This window comes from Chiloscyllium plagiosum, chromosome 23 (assembly GCF_004010195.1).
Source record: "Chiloscyllium plagiosum isolate BGI_BamShark_2017 chromosome 23, ASM401019v2, whole genome shotgun sequence".
Classification (NCBI taxonomy): Eukaryota; Metazoa; Chordata; class Chondrichthyes; order Orectolobiformes; family Hemiscylliidae; genus Chiloscyllium; species Chiloscyllium plagiosum.
Window position 1 is genome coordinate 48,631,546 of NC_057732.1, and position 13,995 is coordinate 48,645,540.

General features: G+C 40.3%; 1 protein-coding gene across 5 annotated transcripts in view; it reads right to left on the reverse strand.

Moving 5' to 3' along the window:
- Nucleotides 1-9,725: 9,725 nt before the first annotated feature.
- The window catches only part of gata3 (GATA binding protein 3), a 29,060-nt gene continuing 24,790 nt past the window's right edge, over nucleotides 9,726-13,995 (reverse strand). For all 5 annotated transcript variants that reach the window (XM_043714110.1, XM_043714108.1, XM_043714112.1 and 2 more), the window contains one exon: nucleotides 9,726-12,021. In XM_043714110.1, the coding sequence (XP_043570045.1) occupies nucleotides 11,722-12,021 (300 nt within the window). In that variant the 3' untranslated portion in view covers nucleotides 9,726-11,721. The remainder of the gene's footprint in view (nucleotides 12,022-13,995) is intronic.

Genomic DNA, 13,995 nt, shown 5'->3' on the forward strand with positions numbered 1-13,995 from the left:
AGTCCCTGAGGGACTAACATTTTATCTATCCCAGACCTATTCAATGATGCAACATTCACTGATGTGAAGAATTCCAAAAGCTTTTGAGTGAAGTAGCACAGTCATAGAAATATGTAGACACAGAAAATATGACCAGGAGTAGATCATTTGGCCCTCCATGCCCAGCCATTCCATATGACCATGGCTGATTATCAAACTCAGTACTGTTCCCAATTTCTCCCTATACCCATTGATTCCTTTAGCCCTAGCAACTACATCTAGCTCCCTTCAATGTATCAGCTTCAACTACTTTCTTAGTTAAAGAATTCTACAGGCTCACCAGCTTCAGGGCAAAAACAATTTTCAATGACCTGCCTCTTATTCTGAGACTGTGCCTTCATGGTTTGGATTCCCCAGCCAACAGAAACCGGAAAGCGTGTCTCATCAATATCAAGCTTGTGATCACAGTATTCTGATTATTTTTAGTATTTAAGAATGTAAAGTCCCTTTCTTTTTACTCTTTCAGGTTTCTCTCCATCTCCATCACTGAGAATATCAATTCTTGCTGGGGAATGGGTCCATAGCCAGTGTTAGTTCTGTTGCTCCATTGAATCTTCTGGATATGTGCCTGGACAGTATTGGCAAGCCATTCATTGCAAAGTCTTCACATTCTAGGCCCTAGAGCAAGGACTACAGGATAGGGATTAAAACAGCAACACTAACTTATTTTTCCACTTGGAAAGATGGGAGGGGTAGATAGTTGCTTAATTGAATATTGATCAAGTATGTTCAGACTTTAATGTGCCAGTTAAAATGCTCAATTGAACATGTGTTATTAACATTAACATGCTACAAGTTGTGGTTATTTTACCAGATGACCATCTCAGTATTTTGCGGTATTTACTATCATTGCCAGTTTGTTTTAAAATCATTCACAACATGCGGGCACACTTGCTAGGCCAGCTTTTATTATCCATCTCTAATTGTCCATGCAGTTGAGAGTCAACCACATTACTGTCGGTCGAGTCACATGTAGGCCAAACTGGGTAAGGACGGCAGTTCCTTCCCTGAAGGACATGAGTGAACCAGGTAGATTTTTCTTGACAATTGATAACAGTTTCATGGCCATCATTAGCCACTTAATTCCAGATTTCTATTGGATTCAAGTTCCTTGGTACAATTCAAAGCTAGGTCCCTTGGTCGCTGGATTGCTAGTCCAAAAATAATAGCATTAGCCCATTGCCTTCCCATGTTGTTCTAGGTAAGGGTTGTTTAAGGTAGTTCGCAATGAGACAAAGCACCTGCAGTTCCTCTTTCCAACTTCAATATACAAAAGATGTTTCCTCACAGTCTCTCAGACAATTGTACCATTCGATATCCTTTCCATTGCTGTCAGCAAATATGGAAGGAGCATATTGGCCATCACGTTGATGAGTGGACCTTGCTCTCCACTTGGCAAATCCCAAATGCCCATGGTATCCTTGTCTAAGACATCTCAACACCCCAAAGCTGGAATGAGCAGTATTTCAGCAAACTCTGATAAATTGTTCACAATTAGGAAATGCTGTCAATGATCAAAATATGTCTTCACAGGTCTCTGGTCTGGCCATCCTATGGCACAATGTCAACAATGCAAAAGATTCTCAGTTTTTCTTTTGTTCCTGTCATATTTGCTTGAGCCTGTTTTGGGATACTGATGAAGCCTGAGTATACAATTCATCCACACCAATAAATTCCTTACAATTCATTGTAAGGTTGTTGACTATCACTGCGGAGATCACATCCAATGTCATTAGTAGCACTTCCTTTCATCTTCTCGGCAAACCTTATAAGAAGGAGTTAGAATCTCTTTAACCACAGAGGCACCTTCACCAAATCTTTCTCATCTAATTTAGAGACCAATCGACAGCAATATATACTTGAGCTTTTGCCAAGCAAATTCCTGATAAGAGCCCCAGTCCCTTGCATCTCCTTCAGTAGTTGCCAAGTAGTTCGTTGCCAGCTGGTTTACCATGCTTAAAAACTTTTGTTGGTGCTGAACCAATTGTAGAGATCATCCTGAACAGTTCTCATTTTCTATGGATCTGGCCTCATTTCATCTTTGTCAACACTATGTGCAAGAAGCAAATGGGTTCCTTGGATAACGCATGCTTTTCATTGAGAGTAAAGCCTTCAACCTATAGGTATCTTAAAACTGCATGAACCCTCAGGTCATGCTCCTTGCCAATCTTCTCATGTATTACTATCTCATCCATGTGGTTTATGACCCCTTCTAAACATGGTAACATTGTAGTCATAATACACTGGAAGATTCCTGGGACTGAGGAGGTGCCAAATGGTAGTCTGTTGAAATAATATTATCCAAATGGAGTGATAAATTTAGTAAGCAGTCCTGATTGTTTATCAAATGGCACCCATCAGAAGCCACTGTTCGCATCAAATTTGGAAAAGATGCTTGCTTCTGGATAATTCAGTGAAACTTGTGTCATCTGTAGAGAAAGTATGGTTATTCCTAGTTACTGATTTATTGAACTGCATTATCTCAACACATAGTCTAGTGGAGCCTTCTAATGGGTTCAGGCACAGTAAACATATCAAAGCACTACTCAGTTGATTTGGCCACCAGGGAAACATGCCATTCCAGTCATTACTTCAAGTCATTTCTGAAAATGATTCATTAAGACCTGTGAAACCTTCCTGGATGTGTAGAGATGTATGGTCTTAGCATTTTACAACATAGAACAGTACAGGACAGTACAGTTCAGCCCTTGATGTTGTGCCAACCTTTTATCGTACTCCATGATTAAAGTAACCTCCATACCCTTGTTCGTGCTATTATCCATGTACCTATCCAAGAATCACTTAAATGTCCCTAATGTATCTGACTCTACTACCACCGCTGGCAGTGCATTCCATGCACCCACCACTCTCTGTGTAAAGATCCAACCTCTGACATCTCCCCTAAACCTTCCTCCAATCACCTTAAAATTATGTCCCCTTGTGATAGCCATTTCTGCCCTGGGAAAAAGTCTCTGACTATTCACTCTATCTAAGCCTCTCATCATCTTATAGACCTCTATCAGATCGCCTTTCACCCTTCTTCACTCCAATGATAAAAGCCTTAGCTCCCTCAGCCTTTCTTCATAAAACATGCCCTCCAGTCCAGGCAGCATCCTGGCAAATCTCCTCTGCATTCTCTCTCAAGCTTCCATATCCTTACTACAATGAGGCGATCAAAACTGAACACAATATTCCTAGTAAGGTCTAACCAGGGCCCTATAGAGCTGCAGCATAACCTCACAGCTCTTAAACGCAATCCCCCTGCTAATGAAAGCCAGCACACCAAACATCTTCTTAACAACCCTATCATTTTGGATGGCATGTTTTAGGGATTTATGGACATGGACCCCAAGATTCCTCTGTTCCTCCACACTGCCAAGAATCCTCTCTTTAGCTCTGGATTCTGCATTCAAATTTGACTTTTCCAAACTGAATCACTTCACACTTTTCCAGGTTGAACACCATCTGCCACTTCTAAGCCCAGCTCTGCATCCCATTGTCACCTATAGCAGCCCTCCACACTATCCACAACTCCACCAAACGTTGTGTCATCAGCAAACTTACTAACTCTTCCACTTCCTCATCCAAGTTATTTATAAAAATGTCAAAGAGCAGAGGTCCTAGAACATATGCCTGTGGAACACTGCTAGTCACCGAGCTCCAAGCTAAATACTTTCCAACTACTACCAGTATATGTCTTCTATGGGCCAACCAATTCTGTATCCAGGCAGCCAAAATTACCTGCATCCCAATCTCCTTACTTTCTGAATGAGCCTACCATGGGGAATCTTATCAAACACCTTGCTAAAATCCTTGTACACCAGATCCACTGCTCCACGTTCATCAAAGTGTTTTGTCACATCCTCAAACAATTCCAATAAGGCTTTTGAGGCATGATCTGCCCCTCACAAAGCCATGCTGCCTTATCTCTAATCAAACTATGGTTTTCCAAGTACTCATAAATCATGTCTCTCAGAAGTCTCTCCAATAACTTGGCCACCATGGTCGCATGATCTGTAATTCTTAGGATTATCCCTATTCCCTTTCTTGAACAAGAGAATAACATATGCCACCCTCCAATCATCTAGCACTACTCCAGTGGACAGTGGGATTGCAAAGATCATCACCAAATGTGCAGCAATGTCTTCCCTTGCTTCCTGCAGTAACCTTGGGTATATCCTGTCTGACCCAGTGGACTTATCGATCCTTATGTTTTTCAAAATTTTCAGCTCATCCTCCTACTTAACGTCAACCTGTTCGAGCATATCAATCTGTTTCACGCTGTCCCCACAAATGACAAGGTACCCCTCAGTAATGAGTACTGAAGAAAAGTATTCATTAAGGACTTCCCCTACCTCCTCCAACTCCAGGCACAAGTTCCCTTCAGTATACCTGATCAGCCCTATCCTCACTCTGGCCATCCTCTTGTTCCTCACAAAAGTGTAGAATGCCTTAGGGCTTTCCTTCATTCTATCCCCTAACACTTTTTCATGCCCCTGTCTAGTTCTCCTGAGTCCATTCTTCAGTTCCTTCCTGGCTACCCTGTAACTCTCCAGACCCCTGTCTGATCTTTGTCTCCATGACCTCACGTAGCCCTCTTTCTTCCCCTTGACTAGATGTTCTACATCCCTTGTCATCCAATGTTACTTCACACTATCATCCCTTCCTTGCCTCAGTGGTACAAACCTATTTAGCACTATCAGCAAATGCTCCCTAAACAACCTCCACATTTCTATTGTATATTTTCCTGAGAACAACTGTTCCCAATTTAGGGGCTCCAGTTCTTTCCTAATAGCATTATAATGCCCCCTCCCCCAATTAAAAACTTCCCCATATCATCTACTCCTGTCCCTCTCCTTGACTATAGTAAAGGTCAGGGAGTTGTGATCACTACCACTGAAATGCTCTCCCATCGAGAGATTTGACACCTGACCCGGTTTGTTGCCAAGCACCAAATCCAATATGGCCTCCCCTGCAGTTGGCCTATCTACATACTGAGTCAGAAATCCTTCCTGGACACACCTAGCAAAATATTTGCACTAAGGAAGTTACAATCAATATTTGGGAAGTTGAAGTCACCTATGACAACAATGCTGTTATTTCTGCACCCTTCTAAAATCTGTCTCCCAATCTACTCCTTCATGTCTCTGTTGCGTCTGGGTATCCCAATGATCCACATAACTGAAGCTCTCCCTCCTACACCAGCCCTGCAACTATGTGTTCATCTGCACTCGCTCTTTGACTAACATGATGCTGTGTGTTCAGTATTGAATTTGTCCAATTCAGTTAACAATTAGGATACCTACCTTGAAGGAACATTTACTAGTGTGACATTGTAGCAATTCTAATTTTCAAACAATATTTAGAGCAACACAGAACCTCTGACTTAAGATGAACTCAAGATCTGAGCAAAAATCGAAAAAACCTGTGAATGCTGTAAATCAGAAACAAAACAGAAGTTTCTGGAGAGGCTCAGCAGGTCTGGCAGCATCTGTGGAAGAAAGTAGAGTTAACGTTTCAGGTTAAGTGACACTTCCTCAGAAGAAATGTTAATTCTGATTCCTCTCCACAGATGCAGCTCGTCCTGCTGAGCTTTTCCAGCAATTTCTGTTTTTGTTTAAGTCCTTAGCACACCTTTAATGTTGAGAGACATTCCTCCTACTCCATGCAGCCTCATAAGTTGTAAACTCTGCTACTTTAGCCATTGAATTTGATACATGCTCCTGCATCAAGCTTAAAATTGACAGGACGTCCGTTGACATAAGCAAGTTCAGAACAATTGGGATCATTTGAATTGTCAGCTTCCCTCATAAATGCCTTAGGTACGATTATTAAAAGCACGAGGTCGACAGTATTACATCTTTGCAGGAATACATGTTTGTCTTATTACTGTTCTAGAATTATGTTCTGTTCCTGCAAATTCAATGAAAATGATGTTTTGGTATTATAGAAATAGTATTCTTTTATCTTGGTTGGATATCCTTTACACAAGTGAAGTTTTGTTGTTCCACAGCGTTAGTACTGTCTCATGGAAGCCACCATTTTAATCTGCTGTCTTTTAGTTTGTATTCTCGCACCAATCAATGGTGTAATGGCACTGTTTCTGTCAGGTTTGCTAGTTTCTATATCACAGCGATATTTTCTGTTTGCCAGTCTTTCCAATTTTGTATTTGTGTTAAAATTTCAATAAAGGCTTAAAATGTATCACTGGCTGTTCTGTAGTCATTTACGCTTTTCAATATTTTTTAATGGTTTGTAATACTGTATCTCTGCACCGTTTATTTGGTTTTCCCACCTTTTTCAAGGTGTTCCTACCTGTTTCAATGGTTGAAATGGTGGATATCCATTTCTTACAGACCTTCCTCACCCTCTGAGCCAAGATTGAGTTGGCTTACATTTTCCCAGGTAAAACGGATATTTTCACAATCTTCATCATGTAAAATGCCAAGTGCTTTCTTCTACACAAATTTCTAAATACATTTCCCTGACTGCAGCATTTATGTATCTTCCCCATAGGATCTTGGCTTAATTATTGAATCTCAGTCACTGAGTCATAGAGATATACAGCATGGAAACAGACCCTTCAGTCTAAATCGTCCATGCCCACCAGATATCTTAAATAAATCTAGTCCCATTTGCTGCATTTGGCCCATATCCCTCTAAACCCTTCCTATTCATATATCTGTCCAGTTCCCTTTTAAATGTTGTAATTGTACCAGCCTCCACCACTTCCTCTGGCAGCTCAACCCATACACACACCACCCTCTCTATGAAAACGTTGCCCTCTTAGGTCCCTTTTAAATCTTCCCCTCTCACCTTAAACCTATGCACTATAAGTTTTGGACTCCACCATTCCGGGGAAAAAACTTTAACTATTCACACTATGCACGCCCCTCATGATTTTATAAACTCAGCCTCTGACACTTCCGAGAAAATAGCCCCAGCTTATTCAGCCTCTACCTATGGCTCAAACTTCCAACCCTGGCACCATCCTGGTAAATCTTTTCTGAACCCTTTCAAGGTTAACAACATTTTTCTTACAGTAGGGGACTAGAATTGAATACAGTCCTTTAAAGTCTTTGACTTTTGCTGTAAAAGAACACATTTTGCTGGAGCTTTTTGTCTTCCAATCATTACGACAATTTTCATAAATGCCAGTTCAAGGGGAGTGATGATTAGTTGCAGAATGATCATTTATTGGCAGTGGCTTTGCCATGGAGAGTGCACAAATTAAAGAGAATTGCAGATAAATATCAGTTTTTCTTTAAATGTTAAGCCAGGCAGGTTAAATCTGATCTCAGTATGAGGTACTGGGTTGTCTGAAATAGGTTACTGCCACCAATCCTCCTTTGTCATGGGCTATCATAAGATTAATGGTAGAGGATATACCTTCAGTATCTTCAGAAGAGGCAATGTTCTTCAATAACAAGAAGTTTTATTGCATGATGGTAAAAAGTACAGCTACATTTGGTCAGACATAATGTCTAGGCCTTAAGGGAGCTGGTACAGATACATCTGCTGCCCCTGAAAGCCAGATAGTACTCCTCATCTCAACAAAAAATTAATTAACATCAGTAAAGTCACCATAGAACCACTCTCCCATTAGAGAGAGATGGCTGGTATTGTGTTTAAGCTGGGAGTCACCACATCTCAGATGTGAGGCAAGGTTGAGAATGCAGGAACTTCATGTTGACCTCAGTCAGTCCAGGAATTGGACCTGCACTGTTGTTATCACTGTGCTTCACACACCAGCCATTCAAGCCCACTGACCCCCTAATAATATCAGGAAAATAGGTGGTGTTGACATAAGATGAACACTAACCACTTTAGAACCATTGACTTAGTAAACATTAATATGTTAAAATCTGCACTTGTCACTAAGGCGTGGAGAAGTTAAATTTTAGATGTAAGCTACTTATGTTGATCTCTCTTCCACCACCATGGCCTTCCCTGGGTCCAGCATATTAAACTTCATGGATGGAAATGAACCTTCAGAAACAGAAGATCTGCAAAGTATGAATTCAGTGACAAATAGAAAACTTGGGCAGATTCCAAATCACTAGTTTGTTTCCATTTAGATTGTGTCTGGAATCTAAGCAGCAAAATGTCGATGACTACAAAATATTACAAATAGAAGAATTGCACGTTAAAGGGCTTTCGGAAATGACTTGTTAATTGAGTTGCGGCATTGCCAGAGTAATGTACTGGAGTCAACCCAGGATGGAATGTGTGTTGGGTCCTCTTTACAGCTCCTAAACACCCATCCCCAAACAAAAGCTGTCCGGAGAATGAGTGTTCCTCCATGAGCCTTTTGCTGCTGGGTCTTTGTCACACATGTTAATTGTCAGCAGGCATCTTTGCCTGGCAGACATCAGCACATAAAGCACACACCTCGATGATCAGATGGATCTCTTCCTTCAAAATTTGTCAAAGTTAGGCAAGGATCATTCCAGTGAAGTTCAATGTAATGGTTGAGATGTTGGTGTCCCCCTGAGATATTAAAATAACATCTCTCATGTCAGTTTCAGGTTGCTAAGTCAATTACATAATTTAAAATGGCTTCAGTCGTCTGAGAATAGTTTCATTTCAACTCACTGTTCTCAGAAACCATTATAAATCTGTGACAATAAACTTTGCCTTGGAAATTTGCATGGCTTAATAAGACCACAATAAATAGGAACAGGAGTAGGCCATTAAACCCCTTGAGCCAGTTTGGCCATTCAACAGGATCATGGCCTTTCCGAAATTCCTCATGTCCACTTTCCTGCCCTTTCTCCATAACCCTTAATTCTCCTACTGGTCAAGAACCCACACCAGGTTAAACAACATACTATCAATTATATGGTAATTTTCAAGATTTAGAGCCAAGGAAGCTGTAACTGAATTTAATCTAACAGTTTTAATACTTCATTCCTACTCCGGTTTTCAGGAAGGATGTTTTCTGCACCCTTGCAAATTAACACATGGTGCAAAAGCATTGGGCAGAATTCTGTATTTTTCTGTGTTTTCTAACTAATGCATTTGGTATGTTGCTGTATGATATCCTTCTATAGTGATAGCACTGTTATTCCTCTCAGCAGCTTTGACATCAGCTTTCAGACCCGAGGACAAGGAGTACCTGGAAGTGTGTCAACATTTGCGTGCAATCCAGGGCAGTGTGTCAATTTTGCAGGGGGGCCCTTCAAACAGAAACTGTTGAGAATCAATGCTGTAGGTAGTCTGTATTTTTCTGTGTTTTCTAACTAATGCATTTGGTATGTTGCTGTATGATATCCTTCTATAGTGATAGCACTGTTATTCCTCTCAGCAGCTTTGACATCAGCTTTCAGATCCGAGGACAAGGAGTACCTGGAAGTGTGTCAACATTTGCGTGCAATCCAGGGCAGTGCGTCAATTTTGCAGGGGGGCCCTTCAAACAGAAACTGTTGTGAATCAATGCTGTAGGTAGTATATTGACACAGAGCAACATGCACATTTTAAAACACATGTACACACTTGCAAATATATAGCTGTTCACGTGTCAAGTGTTGACAAGCCAAGCGTTCTGTCCCTCAACTGAAACAATGGCAGGTAACTCAAACTCAAATGTATGACCTACCCACTCCTCATGGATAATCAGCAGATTTTATCCAGCAGCGTTTTGAATTCAAAAGGCCAGGTCACCACATAAGACAACAGATTCAAACTGATACACTTTGTTCATTTATTAATACAAGTAGCATAGTATTCCATTCTTTACAAGAGATAGGAACAGGTCAGATCATATCTATTCACCAATAACTTACTTTACTAGAAAAAAAGAGAAATACTGTATCCTTAAAGCTCCACATCTGAAAGGTACTGCATAATGTACAAATAACTTAGAACCTGTTACTTTTGTCTATGCCGCCAGTTTTCTATGTCATATTGCACATCCTTTTTGGCTTTGTCAGTACCTTGAAAATTATGAGAACAAGACAGGAATTATTTTACAACAAAAAATAAAGGAAATTTAAATGTTCGATGGATGATATGTTTGAAATCAGCCATTGAAAAGATGCACAAGTGGTTATTGTATAATATGTATGCTTTGCACCCTGGATAAGGGTGCACAGCACCATCAGTGTTTTTGGGTGGTTTACTGGCATTACGCTTGCTTGTTAACTCCCAGATGTGCTGAATTTAACGAGTTTTTACAGTTATTTAGTCCTTTATTAACTTCATGTGGTTGAGGTAGAAGATATTGGACAAGTTGAAAGCAAAAGAGACTTTTTTTTCCTTTTAAGAAAGGGCTTGTAAATAGACCATAGAAGCTGTAAATGTTTTATTCACATCTCTTTCAAAAAAAATAAAATAGACTGTAGCAGTTACAAGTTGTACATGGAGCTAAAGTTTTTTGTAATAATTATTTTAATGTTTTATGTGAAGTTAAGGAGACAACAGTTACAGTACTTGACTCTCAAAGCTACAAAATCCCTTAGAGCAAGACCTGAAGATCACAGGAGGTACACATTACCAGAACCACAGTATTTTGTCACTAGGCCTCAGGCTATGAAGCCAATAGTGCTAACATGCAATTTTTATATTTCCTGTACACCCACAAAAGCAGAAATTTTGTGGTGAGAGGGACAAGCAAAAACAGACGCTGTGGTGCCAGGAAACCATCCAAACATTAGCAACCCAAAACAAAATTAAAAACCCTCTCAAGCAGAACTGCATTAGATCAACAAAATTAAATCTAGTTTATTTTTTTAAAAAGAAAGAAGATTATTGAACAAAACTGTAGCAGTCTTTTTTTTTCCACTAGCATTAATAATTCTGTTAAATGTATACAACCATTCAGTCTGTATAGCGTGTAATGAAATAATTCTTCTACATCATCTTCTGGTAGTCTGAATTACTTACATACAAACAATAGTTACAGGAACTTGTTCACAATGCATTTCAGTAAAGGACAATAGCTGTCCAGAGTCCTCATTGGCAATATCCGTGTATAACACTGATTGCCTGCAACTGATAGTACTTCCTATGTGGAGGCTAAAGCCAGATAAATGGTCTGTCTACAAGGTAATGCATCAAACAACTTCCGCTGGTGTGAGGCAGTAGATCTGGGAGTTTGTTTTCGGCAGTTTTACGAGCAGAGAGGAGTACTCTGGCTCTCTTCTGTCAGTTTGCTGTCTCCTCTTTCAAACTCTTGTTCATCTCCCTCTTGGTTTGAGGGTCCTCAACCATCCATGGCTGACCAGGGTACATACAATAAGCCCCACGCAGTCTCACAGTTGACCTATTCATCATTGTATATTTTACAGGTATTTGCAAGATTGGAGATGGAGGGGTAAAGGGAGGGAAGTTGGGCGGTAGCTTGTTTAAAATTATATTTCACAGCACAAGATCCTGTCTCACAAATAAACAGGTGATGAGTCTACAATGACGTATTCACAAATGGTGGTTGAGGAGTCAGTGGTGGAGCAATACATACACAGCATAATGAGCTCCTTACAGGTGATGTCTAGGGAAACCCTTTATCTGAACGAAGCTGACTAACAGTAGTATAGTTTGTGGTCGTCCAGTCTCAGAGGCTTCCTATCATCTGAAAATGGGTTGACGGTGCTCGTTTTATTTTTTTTTGTTTCATTTGGAAAATGTTAATGCAAAGCAGGCTTGCTCTGCAGCCCGAATCCCCAAGCTTCGAGTGGGAGACCTCTAGCCCATCGCAGTGACCATACTAGAGGGATGGTGAGGTCCAAAGGACAGGCTGGAAGGTGGATGCATCGGTGTCGGTGTTGTCAGCATGTGGCCTGAGTGGCTGAAGGGTGGAATATGATGAATTGGCGACACATGTCTCGTGAGAGCTGTGGGGCTGAAAGAACTGGCCTTGTCCATGAGGCTCTTTGAAAACTCATCCAGACCATCGTGGGTCTTTTTGCTTTTCTTAGATTTACTGGACATTTTCCTGTTCCGAGTCTGGATTCCTTCTTTCTTCATGGTCAGTGGTCGGTTAATCTACAGATAAAGAAAGGAAATATTTTATGATATTTTCTCTCTTTTCTGCTCCACTCCCCCAAAACTTACAATTTTCTCTCTTTTAAGCTCTGATTTATGCTGAGGCAAGATACCAAGGAGATCAGCAGCAACTTGGTCTCCCAAGAGAGAAGCTAGCCTTCATGTGCAAGTCTAGGCTGAGATGATTATCCAACTACTACTGGCTCAGTACAATCCTTTTCTCAGCCAGCCCACATAGATACAGACTCACACACTAGCACAGAACAACTTTCCAGTAGCTTTCACTCCAGCTGGACAAGCAAGAGGGTGAAAAGTTATCAGGGGCAGGCATGAATGTGGAGTAATCAGACCAGCCATGATCTTATTAATTAGAGGAGTAGGCTTCAGGAGCTCATAATTTGTGTGTTCAAGTAGGATGAGAAGCAAAACCACCAGATCTTCCTTCGTTTTTCCCCAACACCAGATCTCTTAGCTTGTCCCTAGGAGCCCCAGTGCTCTCCTGGTTAAGAAGAGTTAACACACTGTTCTTGGGACTTGGAACTCAACAGTATGCAATCTCTTTGTCAATGAAAGGCTTACATATTTATATATATGCTACAGCAAAGAAAGCACAGTTTGCTGAATTCTGTTTTCAATAAGGCATTCTATGTATTGTACATATGAACAAAGAGCCTCAAAATAAATACTTCACTATTTGCAATCAAAATAAAAACATTTACTGTCTAAACCTGAGGTGATTCTATTTTCAGTTATCAGTTTCTTTTATGTGTGTAAAAGGGACACAGGAAACAATATGATAAATGAGTACGAGAAAAGGAATGTTTTCAAGATTCTGCGAGTACTATCTAACTCATTCTCATTAACAGTTCCATTACTTAATTCCAGTCTTTAGATCCTATGGTAACTTCAACAGCTGTCAGTCAGATTTTAAGTGGAAACTAACACCTTCAAGACATCACACTGCAGGGAATTGCAGCACTAATTTTCAGACATTAAGAAAATTTACAGCATCCAGTCACAAACAATAATACTTCTTGTGGTTAAACGTCAGGAGATGATTGTACATTTTAAACACTTCCCTGGATAACTCTGGTGCAGCATCAAAAAGAAATGCACAGAACACTTCTTTTCCAAAACACAATCAACTGTTGCCTTCCCTTTATTTTCCAAATTGGTTCTGACAAACCGATTAGGCCATCTACAGTTACACATTATGCAAATGTGCAAAATTAACAGGTAAGAGTCTTTGACTGCCACGAAGCATCAGTGACAGAGTTTATTGTTTTGCTGTGTGCATTTTCATGCAATCAGAACCTAGTTATAGATGGTTTGGTGGGAGTGAAATGAGCCAGCATGGAAACATTGGGACTGAATGGCCCCTTTCTGTGCTGTAACTATGCTCAATTCCAATTAAACTCTGTTTATTAAAAACTCAGGATGCATATTGTGCACTTATAGATTCATACAGTGTGGAAAAGACCCTTCAACCCATTGAGTCTGCACCGACATTACTACCACTAAAAGTGCGCTAATTCCAATTTCCTGCATTTGTACAAGATCCTTAAATGTCATGATATTTAAAGTACTCGTCTAAATAATTTTTAAAGGTTGTAAGGTTTCCAGCCCCAACTACCTTCCCAGGCAGGGCACTTCAAATTCCCGATACCTCCTGAGTGAAAAGTTTTTTTTTCCCCAAATCCCCTCTGAATCTCCGGCCCTTTACCCATAAAACTATGCCCGCTCATGATTGACCCATCAACCAAGGCAAACAACTTAACACTTAAAACAGAATCATCACCCTCAAAAGCTATTATTTCAACTTTCGTTTATTTTTAATTCCTTTAAATAGTTTCTTTCTTCACCTAAACCGTATAAATTGCTGATACAGAACTGAATGCATGTAGGCACTGCGATCACACACAAGTCAACCCACTAGATTGGTCAAAGTGCTGATCTCAACACTCCCTCCAGCAT